General features: G+C 39.9%; 3 protein-coding genes across 5 annotated transcripts in view; 2 read left to right on the top strand and 1 right to left on the bottom strand.

The window, feature by feature from the left end:
- stx6 (syntaxin 6) overlaps window positions 1-2822 on the bottom strand; it is a 31817-nt gene extending 28995 nt beyond the window's left edge. The window contains exons 1-3 of one of the 2 annotated variants that reach the window (XM_081708097.1): window positions 2191-2822; window positions 1222-1384; window positions 192-286 (exon numbers count right to left, since the gene is read on the bottom strand). The gene's annotated coding sequence lies outside the window, so the exon portion shown is untranslated. The remainder of the gene's footprint in view (window positions 1-191; window positions 287-1221; window positions 1385-2190) is intronic. The other variant, XM_081708096.1, reaches the window with a different exon arrangement.
- Window positions 2823-4447: 1625 nt separating this feature from the next.
- Window positions 4448-10744, top strand: tal1 (T-cell acute lymphocytic leukemia 1). The gene is made up of 4 exons (XM_027005421.3): window positions 4448-4573; window positions 6442-7073; window positions 7569-7660; window positions 9078-10744. The coding sequence occupies exons 2-4, from the start codon at window positions 6556-6558 to the stop codon at window positions 9512-9514; spliced, it is 1047 nt and encodes a 348-aa protein (XP_026861222.2). The 5' UTR covers window positions 4448-4573; window positions 6442-6555; the 3' UTR covers window positions 9515-10744.
- A 3596-nt stretch (window positions 10745-14340) lies between these two features.
- Window positions 14341-15922, top strand: pdzk1ip1 (PDZK1 interacting protein 1). 2 transcript variants are annotated; one of them, XM_027005520.3, is made up of 5 exons: window positions 14341-14554; window positions 14917-15031; window positions 15313-15396; window positions 15557-15628; window positions 15727-15922. In XM_027005520.3, exons 1-4 carry the CDS (start codon window positions 14488-14490, stop codon window positions 15624-15626), a joined length of 336 nt encoding a protein of 111 aa, XP_026861321.1. In that variant the 5' UTR covers window positions 14341-14487; the 3' UTR covers window positions 15627-15628; window positions 15727-15922. The 2 variants fall into 2 exon arrangements, with proteins under 2 accessions (XP_026861321.1, XP_026861318.1); XM_027005517.3 differs by having other exon boundaries at window positions 15554-15628.
- Window positions 15923-16782: the final 860 nt, after the last annotated feature.

Genomic DNA, 16782 nt, shown 5'->3' with positions numbered 1-16782 from the left:
TTCGCCTGTACAGGTGGGCATTTCAACGTCTGTTGGGGTACTTTATTCTGTGAGCGTTTGCTGAGGTCGCTGTTCAGTAAACTATTTGCACTATGTTACGCACGGGATCTAGGGAGCATACTCAACACAAATGGCCAAGTACATGTCACCCATTCATGCGTAATTCTTTGTTCAGCAGGCTTTGTACTCACCAGTCACACCTTGTGTGCTGTAGGCTGTACAGCCTTGTGCAAGAAACAGGATACACATCATGGAATAATTATTTGTAATTTGTTGACCACAGCCCCTTAAGATCAAATAAAAAGTTTGGACAGCAAAATCAGCAGATATAACATGCAAAGCTGAATAAAGCAGCTTCACTTTACTGTCCACATATGTCCAAATACTTACACATCCTGCTATTGCCCTATTTCCATCAATCTGTTTACTTGAACACACATCAATTATTAACTGACTTAATTAAAATATTAGAACACTTTATATATTTATGTGCAGTAATCATCGTCAAGGAAACCATCCTCATGAATTGGAAAGCAAAAAATCTTCTCAGCACCACACATTGTAAAAACGTAATGTTATGTAACGTAACATAGATCATATATCAGTAGAACAATTATCTGCATCCCTCAAAAACAAAACCCCACAACACAATTTAACTTGGGCACCTACACTTAAAATGATCACTTAACCACCTACACTTAAAATGATCAGAACAAGTATCGTAACAACCAAGCACAACCAGATTAGATCTAAAGAACCATAGCTCATAATTTATAAATAAAATCACAACACAACACAATACATTCTTGAACTTCCACATGCACACACACACACACACACACACACACACACACACCATTTACAATGTATTATTCTTCTTCTTATTATTATTATTATTATTATTATTGTCTTATTTTCCATGTATTATTATTATTGGCAGGGTGGCAGACAAAAAAACAAAACCTGTTCAGCCAAAAAGCCATGCCATATGACCACTACAGATGGGTGACAAATTAAAGGAAAATCCTGAATTCTTGAACCACACTGTGGGAGCTCTGGGAGATGTTACACACCGTGGGAGCTCTGGAAGATGTGAGAATGCACCACACAGCAACACAGAGCCAACAGGCCTCCTCACTACAGAGGGCAAGAATTCAGGTATTTACTTTAATTTCTCACATCCTGTCATGAGAACATATAGTATGAGTTAGTTTTACCTACCGTCATTATTTTGCTGTTTACATTTTTTTGCTGACGTGGTGGAGGAGGGTTAGAGCATCCCTGCACTTGACCTCCAATGCATTCATGTTGCCGTCAGCCTGCGGGCAGAGACTCCAACTGGCTGGATCTTCTTATGGCAAAAACGCTTCCAACCTGCACAAAACTGACATTTTTTCACAAAACTTACTATAAATTACACATTTACCTCAGTGGTTAACCTTAGCTTTAGTATATATAATAATAATGCCAACTCTAACACACACACCCACACATTATAGTGTATAGTGTGTGTGTGTGTTACTGAATTGTAGACTGTGGTGTCTTAACGCTAATACCTAGTTAAAATGTGTTGTACCAGCTACCTCGTTAGATGGTGAAAGCTAAACTAGTAATACAGGCAGCTAACAGCTCAACGACAGACAGACATGTTTAGCAGGTAAACTCTCATCCCTATTGAATAGAACATACTGAATCGTTTGTAATTTACCATGAAGCTTGCGTGGTCGCAAGGTAGAAGACGCGTGTAACAAGAATTTCATGAAGAAATCAAACAATGTGACATGGGAATACTACCTAAAACAGGTTAATTAGGCGATTTTAACAGGTTTTCGTGGATTAAAGAGACAATATATTTTAAAACTTAAAGCACTTAAAAAGACAATTTTCAAATAATTACATTTGACGCACCAAAATAGAACTGGGTTGTAATGTTGCAATTTTAGTTTATCAAACTATTCGATAGGCCCAAACAACTATAGTTTCCGTTCTGAATTTTATCTCCACTGTATGTTTGGTAAATAATGTATCCTCGGTGCAATTAACCTACGATTAGTCTATTTGTTCTTTTTTTTTTTAAAAAAAGGTCATTTTGGCGCCACACAGGTTTTATTGAACCTGTAGAGCTTGTCTAGTGGTGCGTAAATATGTCAGCTGTGATAAATGTAGCTATTCCGTTCACAGAGAACTCACTTAAACCGCGGCCTCGTTAACGCCTTATGTTGGGTGGTCGTGACCATTAAAGCCCCCAGACAGCGCAGGAGTCGTGACAGCTTCTGAAGGCTTTCTGTCGCCGGTCTCTCTGCAATGTTCCTCTGTAGCTACTAGCAAAATTAAAATATAGGCTTAAAACGAAAGAAAGTCTTGTCGCTTGTTTTGATAAATCGGAAACTTTTTGAGGTGGCGTGAAGCTGAAAAAGATTGTAATTATATGAAAAACTGCAGGAATAAGTGTTACACGTCGGAGAAGTGGTTATCCGCGATCTTCCGCAGCGCACCGTTTGCACGAAAAAGTGTCGAGGTGTCGTGACAGAGATGCCTCTCGAGGAAATGTGTCGTTTGCAGGGCCTTCGTCTCCCGTCGAATGCACCGTTTCTGATGCACACAAAGCTGTGCCTGCTGTTCACGACCTCCAAAACGCGCTGCTAACGAACATGGTCAGTGTTCACCATGTAGGGTTGCCTAGATGGACCTAGAAAGCAGGTCTTGTTTTTGAAATATGGACACTTCGAAAGACTCTTCTTCACATCGGTTTAAATACCAGGAGTAAAAGTTGTCTTATTTTAATGTCGGATATGTTACACATTTTCTAGTCACAGAACGTAGGTGTGTATCAGGTGGAGCGTACAGATGGCAAGCGGAGCTGCCCCAGTGCCGGTGGCTTGCCGAAGGCGTTAGTACCTACATCTCCAGGTCTCGATCTCTCACGGAGTCTCAAATGGCGGTGGCTCTCACACTTCGTCTGATGGATGAACCCGAGGTCGCTGGTGCACTGATACCGTCTTATCGCGCTTCGCAAGCCGGTCCTCAGAGGTTCACACCAAATTCTGCCGAATCTCCCTGGGCATCCATCCAAAATTACTCAAATCCGCTGCAATGAACTAACAAAGGCATGAGATCAAAGGCGCTCAGATAACCGAACTGATTTCTCGCTTATTTATTTATGTGTATTTCATTCATGAAGATATGCTCGCGGTTTGGTAGTTATACAGCTAACGGTTGTTTTACTACAAACTTTTTGCTGCTTTATGGCTACACTTCGTAAAAACAATTTATCAACATACTAATCAATAATGTGGGTCATAATGTGAAGTGGCATTTTCATGCTAATAAGAATAAAGCAACAACATGACAAACTTCTCGAATGGTCGACCTCTTCTTCCTCATCCTTATCCTCATCATCACCGTCATACGCATCATGGTCCTCACTGTAGACTAAAAACAACAATTCAGCAGTTCAGCACTGGTGATTTTACAGAATCATCATCATCATCATCATCATCATCATCATCACCATTACTTTTTTTCAGTCAAATCCTGCGCCGCCACTTGGACCATTTATTAAAAAATTACAGGTTAATTAGAATACCAAATTGTTGGGAAGGAAATGCGATCAAATCTGTGACCGAAATAAGCTGTGGAAGTATACAATGTGTAAATACTGGAATGTCAAAGTTCTTGTAAATACCAATTTTTACAAATTTTGTAATTATATATATATATAGTTACAAAATTTGTATTTACAAGAACTTTGACATTCCAGTATTTACACATTGTGTAAATACGGAAGATATTTTTCCGTAAGAAAATTTTAGAAAGTGACACACTTAAAGTGTAACAGCGGAATATTAATGCGGTTGGTGAAACAGTCATAGACGGACACTAGTCTGTGCGTAAGACGGACCACAAATGGATCGTCAAAGTGAACTAATAACGTATGACGTATGTGAGGCTATTTCTCGTCTTGGAAATGCCTTCATGCAGGCACATGACAGTGTATTACATGCGAGGGAAGGGGCTAAATTTATTTCAGTTTAAGCTTATCGTTCCATTCCAAAATATTGAAATGTGTAAAAAACAAACATACGCTAATAGTACGAGCGTACATCCTAGCAGACATTAGGCTACTCAAATTTATTCCTTTGCGCCGCGTAATTAATTTTTGATTGAGCCCTGAAGCAGTTTTACATGACTACCTATTTTAAACATTCGGGTTTTCCTCCTCATTCGTCGCTGAGTTATTTTCTATGCATATCCATTCACAATATAAGTCTATATTTTCTCTTCGCGTTTGCCTTCGATAAAAAAGCAAAATAATAATGAATCATTTCATAAATAATGGGTTTAGGGGCTTATCGACTGCGAAGTGCCCGCCACTGTGCTCTTATCTCGCCTGGCCACATTGCTCTGGTGTTCCGTTCCTCATACTAAGCGGCGTACTGGACGTGATGTGGAATTATATAGACCTCACTTCCAGTTCCACACTGCACTTCAGTGCATCTAAAACCTCAGACATGGATGACCCTCGACAAAATGGCTCCACATATATACTAATATTGGCTACAACCCGACGACGGTAAGAGAAAACATAGTTATTTCAGCGCTGAATTTGATCTGATATAATATTATGGCGTTTTCTGGGGGCCTTGATCAGTCCATTTGTTTTTATTTTATTGTTTTCGACTTTTCGTTTCTGATTTTTCTTAAATTGCTTTGGAAAAATCTTAGGCCCTTCTGCCTCGGAATAGCAGATATCGATTTGTCATTCGTTTAATTTCGTCATCAAATACTATTCAGGCTGCAAAACATACATTTTCAGTTTAAAAAAGCAGTAAATCCGATGCAACCGACAACACTGTGATTTTTTTTAAAACAAAGGCCCACCGCTGAAGCTCATTTAGGTCGTTTTACGAAAGAACAGAGCTATAGCTAACAGTCACGTAAAATACATATTTGGGTTAAAAATAACTTAGAAAATACATTCTGTAATGAGCAGCCCGTAAATTAAGGTATGCCTTCTCCTGATCATATGAAATGCGGAACATATTATTGGGTTTAAAATTCAGAGTGCTGCTTGTGACTCTTTTTTTAAACCATATTTGGGACAGCATATAAGAAAGGCCGTTAAACAACCGCCTACAAGCGACCACCTGATCGAAATACTTTCCCAAACAGGCTAACCATGGTGAGAATTTCACGCTTCATTAGTTTTTAAATGTAAATTGGACACATGCGGTTTGTAGAAGTGGATACACATGTTTCTGACGAATAGGTGTATTAGGCATATAGATAGATACATTTTTATTAAATTGTCAAGCATGTGTTGGCATTTTTAAAATTATCAAGCATTTTTTAAAACAAATTTGAACATCGAACAGCAATTAACTTTTCAGTATAAATCCGTTATTATATATGTACGCAATATTTATTTACCCATGGCGTGTTACTGAAAATTAGAGCTGTAATACTCAAGTTGCCTAATTGTATATATTTTAAATAAAGTACTACTTAATTTTTTTTTTCCAATGTAATACTTATATTTTAAATAAATAAGTGTAATTGGAAACTGTTGGGAGAATATGTACTCTTTCCTTTCACCGAGATAGCTGTAAGAAAAACAACAGCACCTACAACGGAATTTTTCAAATCCATTGAATAGTGCATTTAAAAACCCCAAATTATTAAATGGCTACGTTATATATCTATAAACGATACTGTACGTATCAATATCAATTATAACAAGCTAATATGCGTGCAAACCGTCTATAGTACAGTTTTATTGTAAGTGCACTCTAAGCAAATGCTTATGCGTTTTAAATTATATTCTGTTGTACCCAAGAAACAATGTTTGGAGAAGATAAGCTTGCTCCCAGCTGAGACACTGGTTTGTGACGCTTATCAAGTCCACCGATGCTATGACCAGAATATGGATATTGCAGGCCAAGGTCACACCAAAGAAAAAAAGAGAGAGAATTGGTCTTAGCTGGTTAGTAAAAGTATCAAGAAAATTATTCATGCAGCTGGTTTCGCGCACATATGTAGCAGAATTCTGGTAAAAAAGAAACTATTGAAAACTATATCTGTTTCAAATAAGGTAAATCTCCAGAATATGAATATATTACTTGATATAGGCTATAACGTTTATAGATGACAAACGAATGGCATGGACACAATATAAGCGTACAGGCCAAGGTAGGCGACAGTTGCTACGGCTTTGTGGCAGCTCACATGCTCGTCTGGTGACTGGTGCGATGCTGTGAAATAGGGGGCTCCAGTCACGCGCGCAAAGTGGACAGGAGATGCATTCTGTACAAATGCTGATATGTATTTTAAGCCTGAGGAGAAAGATGTTTTTTTCGGGGCGGGGGGGCTGGTATGTTGTTGTTGTTGCAGTTTCTTTTACACTGGCCATTCGCAGTGATCGTAAAACATTCTCTTTTTAAGGTGACAGTAGGAAAATCGACGGAGGCGTGGGAGACTCTTGGAATTATTGCATCTAACTACACTTGCCTTACTTTGAACACTGCTGAATTTCTCTTGAATCTTAACCTGTAAAGAATGATGGAAAAACTGAAATCGGAGCAGCCTCAGGTTAGTCCGAGCACGCAGGAGTGTGGGTCGCCGGGACACAAGACGTCCGCTTCCTCCGCAACTTTAACCCCCGTGGAGGAGGGTGAGGCACACGGGAAACAGGAAGGCACGACGACGTCGGAGTCTATGGAGCGCAAGCGAAGAGGGGAGCATCTCCCCGAGGACTACTGCAACGGGACCATCATCCTTAATGGCGTTACCAAGGAAACGGCTTACCACGCCAGCGAACTAAAAAAGGAAGTGCCAGTAATCGAGTTGGGCAGGAGAGGAGGGAGCGCAGATATAAAAGGCAGAGAGCTCAAGGCAGACATCAGCCACAAAGTGCAGACCACCGAGCTGTGCAGACCACCCATCCCTTTACCGCTACCTCCCAGGGACCCGCTAAGCGAAACTCGAATGGTGCAGTTGAGTCCGCCCGCTTTGCCTCTGCCGGCTCGAGCGATGCTGTACAGCAACATGGCGCAACCGCTCGCCACTATTAACAGGTGAGACCGAACTGGATTTGCGGAGATTTCTGTTTTTATATTTGCATTCGTGAGCTTCCACGCCATTATTACTCAAAGTAGTACAAGTATTTATTTTTAATATTTTATTTCAGTCAAGGAACATTAGTCAAATTTCGTTATTTTCCCACAGACATTTATCTTTCAACTGTATCCAAGCTTAGCCTACTGTGTGACAAGTTGTAATACTTAATATTAACCCGGTGGGTATTTTTATTTTTGAAAAGAACCGGAACAGCCTGTTTGATACATAATGTTTGAAAAACAATTTTCTACATGTTTTTCCTATTGCCCAACACTGAATTAAGTAGCACTGTGATAGCATAACCGTCGTGCGTGGCTGAAAACAATCCAAGAAATAATATTCCTTCTTTCGCTAATGCGTTATTTAGATGTGCGTTATTAACCGATATATTTGTTTTTACAGAGATATCATAGCGGTATTTATTTGAAACGTTTCCCCCGTCTCGCTTTCAGTGGCTTTGCTGGAGACCACGAACAGTATGGAATGTACCCCAGCAACCGGGTGAAACGCAGACCTGCGCCATATGAACTTGAAATCAGCGATGGTAGGATTATTTTAGATCTTTCTAAGTATGGTAAGCCACTCTTTGGCTATGTCTTCTTGCCTCTTCTTCATTTAATTCCATCAAATTCATTTCCATCCGTCTTTTACATCCCCTCGCAAGCGGCAAGTAGAACAGGTCCCATTTGTTATTTGAGTATTTTATTTGACATCAGCTTTAAGTAGAAGGCAAAATGAAACTTGCAAAATATAATTAGCCTATGCAACAGCCTATAAAATCATACAAACGTTGATAAATAACAGTGACAAATATGTCATTATTAATTTTAATCATGACCATTAACGTACTGGCTCAACCATTCTGAGCATAATCGTTTTTTTCCAATTCGGCAACTTTTCGAACGAAAATCAGTAGAATTTTTTCATTTAAGGTATCTGATCACAGGCTGGTTTAAAAATGGGTTATATAGTCTAATAAACAAAATAATTTGCATCTCAAACAGTGCTATATTAAAGGTTACTCTGATCTCTTTTAAAAAGCTGTGAAATGCACCCTTTAAATGTAGAATTTAGACCCACGTTAAATAACGTCTTCTTGAACACAAAACGCTGGTGTGAGACAAAGAGAAGTAAAGATTCAGAACGGAGTTGAAAAAAGAGAACGAGGAGGCGCCGCTGCTAGCGCGACAAGACCCAGAGGCGTAGCGAGTGAGCGGCGCAGATAGCTGCTAGTCGCTCATAAAAATGCAAATAGCAGCCTAAGTGCTAGAGGAGGATGACGGGAAGACACAGCCGTCAAGTTTTCGGTATGGAAATCCAACTTGTGTAAAATATGCTGCCAAATACGATACCTCAACGGGTACGGTCTTACTAGACATTATGTTTTAGTTTTCTAATGGAAAGGAACATTATTCTGTAACTGATCAATACGTCTTCATTCTGATGGGCCTCTTACACGCAAAGTTATTAGAAGCAACTGTTATGCCAGACAGAGCGGTTCGGTTCCAAAAGAGCTGTCTAGAATGAGAAATGAGCTTGAATAATTGAATGTAAAATGCCACAGATAATAGAAAGGTTAATTAATTCTTTGCTAAATAGGTTGAGATAGAGGGCTTATCTATCAGTGAACCGAGGATGGAAGGGAGTTGCTACCAGAGGTGTATTCACAAGCAAAGTCCTGTAAAGCCAGTCAGCCATGCACAGATAGGACATGTAAATATGCTGATTTGTTACTAATGCTTTAAAAGAACAATCTAAAGAAGAGAGGTAAGGGCATGGCTGAGCCAGTGTACTGGATTCCTTAAGTCGTGTACTTGAAGGGAGTTTTAAAAGGAAATTGTGTAAATCTAACCAATAATTTGCTATCACAAACTGAGCAAAAGTCAAGTGTGTGAGTGATTCTGTGCCGGTGTCTGGCATGTCCGCATGCCCCATACTCACTCCACTTCTCTGGGTTCTAGGCTCCCAGCCCAAGATTGTGCGGCGGATCTTCACGAACAGCCGCGAGCGCTGGCGGCAGCAGAACGTGAACGGCGCGTTCGCCGAGCTACGCAAACTCATCCCCACGCACCCGCCCGACAAGAAGCTGAGCAAGAATGAGATTCTCCGGCTGGCCATGAAGTACATCAACTTCCTGGCCAAGCTGCTCAACGACCAGGACGACATGATGGGTGGCGAGGCAGGGTCCAGGGCCCGCGAGGGCAGGGACGCCAGCCTGGTGCGGGACGACCTGCTGCAGGAGGTCCTGAGCCCCAACTCGAGCTGCGGGAGCCTGCTGGATGGCGAAGGCAGTCCGGAGAGCTTCCTCGAGGAGCAGGATTCCTCCGTGGAGTCCAGGCCCACTGGCCGAGGGCTGCACCACTCCGCTGTGCCTCTGGATGGAAGTAACCAGCGATGACTGGGAGCAGACGGAGAAGGAGACTCAGCAAACAGGGCCGGGGGCAAACGTCAGATCCTGGGCGGACACGGTGCATCATGGGAGGCTATAGACCTGTGCTTATGTTCATGCTATATGCAGACATGACTTTTTCTCTTCCCCCTTTCCTTGTGTGTTGAGTTACTCCTAATTCTGGACACTGCCCCCTATGGGTAAAAGCTGGTACAGGAGAAATCATTGTGGTAGATTTTGGTCCTTGCTGTTGCGGTTATTCAGATAAGGGAACACGGATCCAAAGCCAGCAGGGCTTAACACAGTGAAGGCAGGTTCAGAGAGGCCAGATTTATAGAATGGTACCCTTTCATCCCCATCGTTTCATCAGGTACACCCAATAAACCATGCTGTTGGACAGCTGAATCAAACTGATGTGGAAGTCTCTTTTGCTAACTTCGGTCAGTAAGGAATTTAAACAATCGCAGATTGGTCTGTCGAATTTTGGACAGTAGTATTCTTACTTTCTCTGCCAAACATAAGAGTATAAACATTAGAGTGGGAACGTGGACTAGTACATGAGCTAGGGTATTGTTGTTTCATTGAAGTTGGAGACTGTTAAGACACTTTTTTGTACATAACAGGTTTATGCCCTATCCACGTTAATGACTGAACTGACAATAGCAAGTAACTGAATGCTATTTGTAAAAAAAAATCTGCCATTTTGTAAATGGCATTTGATTATTACATTATTTGATAAAACTCACACCCCCACACACACCCACTTACACACACCCCCACACACCCCCTTACACACATTAACAGCTTGTAAGGACGGGGGTTGCAGCAGTAAGAGGTACAGGTGCGACGCTCCAAGTGTACATAAATGAATAACATAATGCTGTACATCTGTATCTAAAGCCCCATGAATTTGTACTGTTCATGTTCATTGTGATTATGGTACAATGAGTTAATCAGTAATCATCTCCTCGCTTTCCTTCCGTCCTTCCCTCCTTCAGTTCCCCTGTAAGTGTCCCACCTGTGTTTGATCCATTTGATCTGCTTTTTTAAGCAGACTATTGAGTAACCAGTCTTGGTACCTTTCATTCTTTTTTGTGTATTAAACAATGACAACAACAAATGTTATTTTAATGTGATATTTAGTAGAAAGGTGAAAATAAAATCTATCTATAAATATATGCAATGTTATATCTTACAGAATTTTATAGAAAATGAAATAAAAAAGAACAAACTTGAAAATATTTCTTATGACTCAGTATTTGACTGTAGATTGAAAAATAAGACTTATTTCTACATCACACTTACCTTCAGGCACAGAACTCAGCAGCTGGAAGTATAAAAGAAAAGATATTTAGCACGATAAATGCACTAAAGTGCCACTTTTTCCATCAATCTTTTCACAAGAGCTACAACTTATTACATTTATCTATTATGTCACTTAAGATGAACTAACCATCCAGAATACTGAAGCTTGTGCGTGTATGTGTGTGTGTGCCTGTACATGTGCTCGGCAATGTGTATGTTTAGCAAGTGGGATCAAATGACCTAGAACTGTCCTCAACATAAGATCTACAGTCTCACTCACAGAGAAGTACACTCTCAGTTGCACAACTACTTTATACCACATCATCTTTATATGCCTTTATAATGATTAATTTACATGTTTTCTATTGAAGTGCATTATTGAAATAAAATGAGTTTTATAGTTCAAATACTTGGAGTATAATTGTTTAATCTGATATTTGACAAAATAGATCATATAATGTTGGTAGTGCGGCTCTCCAAAATCTGTAGGCAGCAGGTACCAGGATAACCAGAACTGACCATGTGGAAATCTAAAAATATTTTTAAAAACCCACTGTATTAAAATAAATTCAACAGTCATGAATGCCTATATATGAACATGTGATGGTTATGCTCAACTGACTGACATGTTTGTGCTCCTAGCTTCTATGATGTAATTTAGCACTTTATAAACAATTAAAAGCACAATTTTACACAACAGGTTTCATGACAAATTGATTGTAGTCTCACCAATGAGACAAATGTTAACAAAAAGAAGGAAAACAAAAGACAAGAAAGTATGGCATCAATAACAATTTAGCAGTGTGTTACTACCCAGAAAGCTGGAGTGAGGAAATGTGGGTCAGGACAGGCCATTACTATTTGAGTCTATGTGGCAGGAGTATGGATTCGAAATTGTGATAAGCATCAAAGCGAATAGAAAAAAGTCATTGGCAGGTCTACTGGTCCCAAGGGACTGAAGAGAGAGTGTGAAAAAGCCATCCAAGGACAGTTCCCAGACACATCACTGGGAACGAACACACACGCACGCATGCACGCACGCACGCACGCACGCGCACACACACACACACAAGCATGCACACACGCACACACTTGACCTTGTTCATGCCCTCCATCTTCTAGCCCAGACACAAAGGATCATAAAATTGGAGAAAACAAACATTAAATTAAAAAAAACCCACAAATAATTTAACATTAATAATAAAATTGACATAATAATAATAATAATCATCATCATCATCATCCTCATCATCATCATCATCAAACCACAATTATTATTGTTAACAACAACGCTAAATTACACAAGGAGATTATAATTCCACTTTAACAGTAAAGGAGGTAGTGCCAAGTCAGACAGATGTGATTTACCCTCCATGTCCCCAGAGTAGACTGAGAGAGCTGGACTTTGGCACCTGGCATGTGCTCAGAAAGGGGCTGAGCTGCTCCAGAGCTGCTCCAGAGCTGGTCCTGGGCTGGTCCTGGGCTGGTCCTGGGCTGCTATCAGATTGTTTTAATAACAGGGAGGTTCTGTTGTCTTAGCATGAGCTGAAGAGCACTCACTAAAGAGATGCAAAAGGTCGTTGTTGAGAACAAACATCATTTTCACCTGCTTGGGCATTTTCAACTGAAACAAATGTTTCTGATTAGTTAGCATTTACTGCACTAGACACAAAAGTACACAATCTTAACTGAATTTTTAAACTTAAATTCTGTCTGCCTCAACATCACTGTTGTGAAGCAGTGATATTCTAATAAATCATAAACTAATCATTACCAGCTTGCTATATATGATCTAGGACTTTGTGATACCTCTCACTTTCTTTTAATCTTCTGTGACAATCATTTCTCATCTCAGTGATGAATATTAAAACAGACATGAAACATGGCGGGATGATATTTCACTACAGATTAAACTCATCACCAAGCACTTTCAGCACGATCTAATTCTATTAAAAGCCTCCATTCATCTTGCCTGCCACTGCTTGGCTCGTGAAACAGGGGCCAGTGCGATGGCTTCAGTCCGAGCTCTCTTTGAGTGGAGTTTGACAGCAGTGTTTCCCTTTTTAATTAAGTGCAGTACAGCCTCTCCCTCCCTGTTTCCCACCAGAAACATAACGCAAGGCATAAAGCAGAGAGCGCTGGAGAGAGAGCCCAAACACTGATGGATCTCAGAGGAGCCCAGTCAGAACAAAGGACATGTTCACAGACAGATAAAAAAACATCATTACCCAGCAGAGATAACTAGGCGAAGGGGGAGGATTCAATTAGCTGGCCCCTCCCTCTGTCCTGCTGGGACATCTTGTTTGGGGCCTGAGAGCATCCCAGTGAAAGTGGGAGGCCTCTGGTTCTCAGAGAGAGGCTTTGGAAAGATTCACCATGCAGCTCTCTCATGGCTATCAGCTCAGCCATCGAGCACTGCACGCTCCCCTGGGGAGTGGCCCAGTGTGCGTCTGAGTGTGTGTGTGGGTGGGTGTGTGTGTTTGGTGTTAACAGGACAGTTTTGTTGGTTGTAAAGAGCTGCTAATTTGGCTTGTGCTAAGACTGCGTGGGTTTTCATTTTCTCTGGGTTGTGAGATACTCAAGGGTCCCCTGAGGGCCGAGGGGGCGGAACCCTTCTGTCCTTCAGCTCCGCTCACCATCCCGTTAATCAAGCTTGAAGCCTTTCACACCGAGAGCCCTCAAATCGGACCAACAAACCTCATCACGAAATCAGAAAGTGAGACACACACAACAGTTCAACAGCAACTATGTAACTTTGCACACAGCTCAGACTCTTAGCTCAAAACATTTCTTTAATATGTAAATGTATTCATATCCAAGGTGGCTTAAGACTACAAACATACAGCTGAGTTTGGTGCATGTGCTGCAAGAACCAATTTCTAATACTTTAATAAATACAAATGCAATACAATTATAGATCATGTGCTACAGATCGTGGAAGTGGCTTAAGCGTGGGAAGTGATACAGGTGTCAAGCAACTGTCACCAAAAGCAAAAATCAAAACAATCAAAAAGAAGCAAGCCACTAACATATGTCTTCTAATAGGTCTTCATCTGCTCAGACTAGTTGTTTCTAGAAAGGAGAACATCAGGTGCCATTCTCTACTATAACTGACTAATTTGTAAGGACAGAAACTTGCAAGGTGGCTGTTTACACCTGAAGCTTGGTGACACATTACTAACTGAGGCAGAGTGCCCTTATCAAGGCAAAGTCCTCAGTGAGTCACTGAAGCCTATGTCAGTGGAACTGCTAATGGAGTGTGTTTACTTATTCACAAACCTCCTGCTCCAGTGAAGGTGTTTGGAAGATTTAAAGATATTTAAAATGAACTGGGGTACTTTTCGACTGTGCTCCTACACTAAGGATGGAAGACGAGGTCAGATTACAAAAGCAGTTCAACAGGGTGTCAAAAAAAAAAAATAGCATCACTTTCTACTGCTTGGTTCTGTACACATCCCTAGGTGAGTCTTATGTTAGCGGGTTAATGATTGACCATGGCTAAGCTGAGGCAGGCTGCACAGTTGCAGTACTGTGAAGGGACCTTCATGTGACTACCTTGGTCAGTCCAGGGCACTGATTCGTGAAGCCATCGCACGAGTGGTGCACATGGTTCTACTTCAATTAGAATTTTCTATGAGACCATTCTTTTAATTTTTCTTTTTTGTAGAAGATTTGAGATGGGAAAAGAAGTTACAGCTCTTCACTGGTTCCTGTTGACACTGGGAGCAGTCACAGCGCAAGCAGGTAAGAGGTCTTCATACAATCAGACATGGGATGGGCTTTTTGTAAACAAACAGTTAGAACTGCTCTCAGATCAGCGTGAGCAAACATTTTCCACCAGGAACGAGTTTGAATTTTATTCTTTATGCTGGAAAAATGACTCACCTGAAACAAATGAAAAACACTAAATCTTTTGCAGATAGAAGGATTTTTACATTTTATATATATAAATCAATAAAAATGTAAATGTTATTTAGCTACATTTTCCACTTGTGGATTCAGTTGTAAAAACATATGTACATGTTGCTTTGTGTACAAAAATTGCTTATACACAATATAAATATTGTTTCTCTTTTTACTTCTATGCTGTCCCATCTGTCTGCCAGAGATCTCAAAGCAAGCACTGCCAAACTGGCTCACAGGCATCATAGCTGTTGCAGTGTTTCTCTTCCTGGTCTTCATCGCCTTCCTCGTCAACAAAGCCTGGTGTGATGACTCCAGGTATTCATTTGAACAGTGAATTGCTTGTTTTACTTATTATTATTATTAATCTTATTAAACCTGTGCCGCCTTCTAAGCCCAGTTAATCCATTAATTGAACTTGGGATGCTGTCATTTTCAAATTCGACTAATAGTATTGATACTGGATTATATCAGTAGATCAGTAAGTAGGCTTGTTGACCAGTGGTCTGTTCAGGAGAAACATCGCTCCAAAATAGTTGTTACTAATTTACATCAATACAACTACATCAGTACATTTTCTTTTGGTTTATTAATAACAGCCAGGAGGTAAAGGTTGAAGTGACATGCAACGAATATGCTATGACCAATGGAGCGAACTACGAGACAAATCTCGATTCGGTCAGGTAAGAATTACTACCTGCGTAGAGAACAGCCGATATATTTTTGAAATGCCATAACAATGTTTCTAGGTCATATTAAAGCTGCTAAATGATGCGCATCAGTTCTGAAACAAGCACATACTCCATTTCCTGTGTCCCGTGTGATGTCACTCTCTTTCAGAAGTAGTGAGCACTATGAAGCGTATGAGAACGTGATCGTTCACAAAACTGATGAGAAAATCACAGTTATGTGAATGTAAGGAATCGCCAGCCATCTTCCTGCCTGTATTCTCATTACTGTTACACACCTAACAATTTAAACTAATTTTGTTACTTCTCACTATTTGTTAATAGGCTAATCAATGAACTGAATGTCTACATATAGACATACCCACAAAACAGATGTGTAGAGCTGTTCTGGATTTGGATTCTTCACTGTAGAATGAACAGATTGCAAATTCTGCCTCAGTTAAAGAACGGTTGTGGACATTCCAGTACATTTTAAAAGGTCCAACTCCTAAATTGTTATATTAAAGCCATTTTTAATGGACATCAATTTGTGAATGAAAAGCTGAGTTAACACACAAAAGCAACATTACTTAATGTTTCTATGCAATAGTACAAAAGATTAAAAAAAAAAGACACATTACATTTTGCTTTCTTTATTCAAAGCATTACTTAAGGCTATTGCACATGCAGTTTTAGTTATTACTTGAACAAGGAGGAAGGAGATAGCCCCGGCTGGACAGCAGAGACAGGTTTTCTTTGTTCTGATACCAAGTAATCCAAGGCTAGTATAACAGCACTGATTTTCTTGTGGACATGAAGCTCAGATAGTAAGATGTGGAGTTATAAAAGCTGTTCAATTGTTTAAAAATGTTTCCTTTTTAACAAAATGCTTTTTTAAGACTTATTCTTCACATCAAACGTGCTAGTAAAACACCCTTAAGTAAATTCATAAATAGTACTCAATAGGAACAGCTGCTTTGACTTCTGGGAATCTGGAAAGTTTATATCTTTTGTAATATTTTCTTACACTTTTTGGCGTTAAATCAAATGTCACACACAAACTACTGACTCGTTGTTTGATCCATGTTCATGTGTCTATTCATATTATGTACAGATAATTTCAGTACTATTAATAAAGTTGAAGTGAACTTCATGTAAACTCATATGTTAGATATCACTTCCTAATTACCAATTTAAAACTGAACTAAATTTAAATTAATTAAAACTTATGAAATGAGTGATATTCAAGAATGGCACATTGACAATCATCTGTGTAATCAACAAAAATATATAATTTGTACACAGCAATCAGCTTGCCAACAAAAATCTGATAAAAATGTTAACACTATATGAGTTCAAATAGAAATCACCCAGCAAATATGCTGTTATTAAAATTGCTAA

The sequence above is a fragment of the Electrophorus electricus genome, chromosome 26 (genome assembly GCF_041902795.1).
Source record: "Electrophorus electricus isolate QZ-2024a chromosome 26, ASM4190279v1, whole genome shotgun sequence".
In the NCBI taxonomy this organism is placed as follows: domain Eukaryota; kingdom Metazoa; phylum Chordata; class Actinopteri; order Gymnotiformes; family Gymnotidae; genus Electrophorus; species Electrophorus electricus.
The sequence above is the reverse complement of the archived record's forward strand: the minus strand, read 5'-3'. Positions and strand labels throughout refer to the sequence as shown.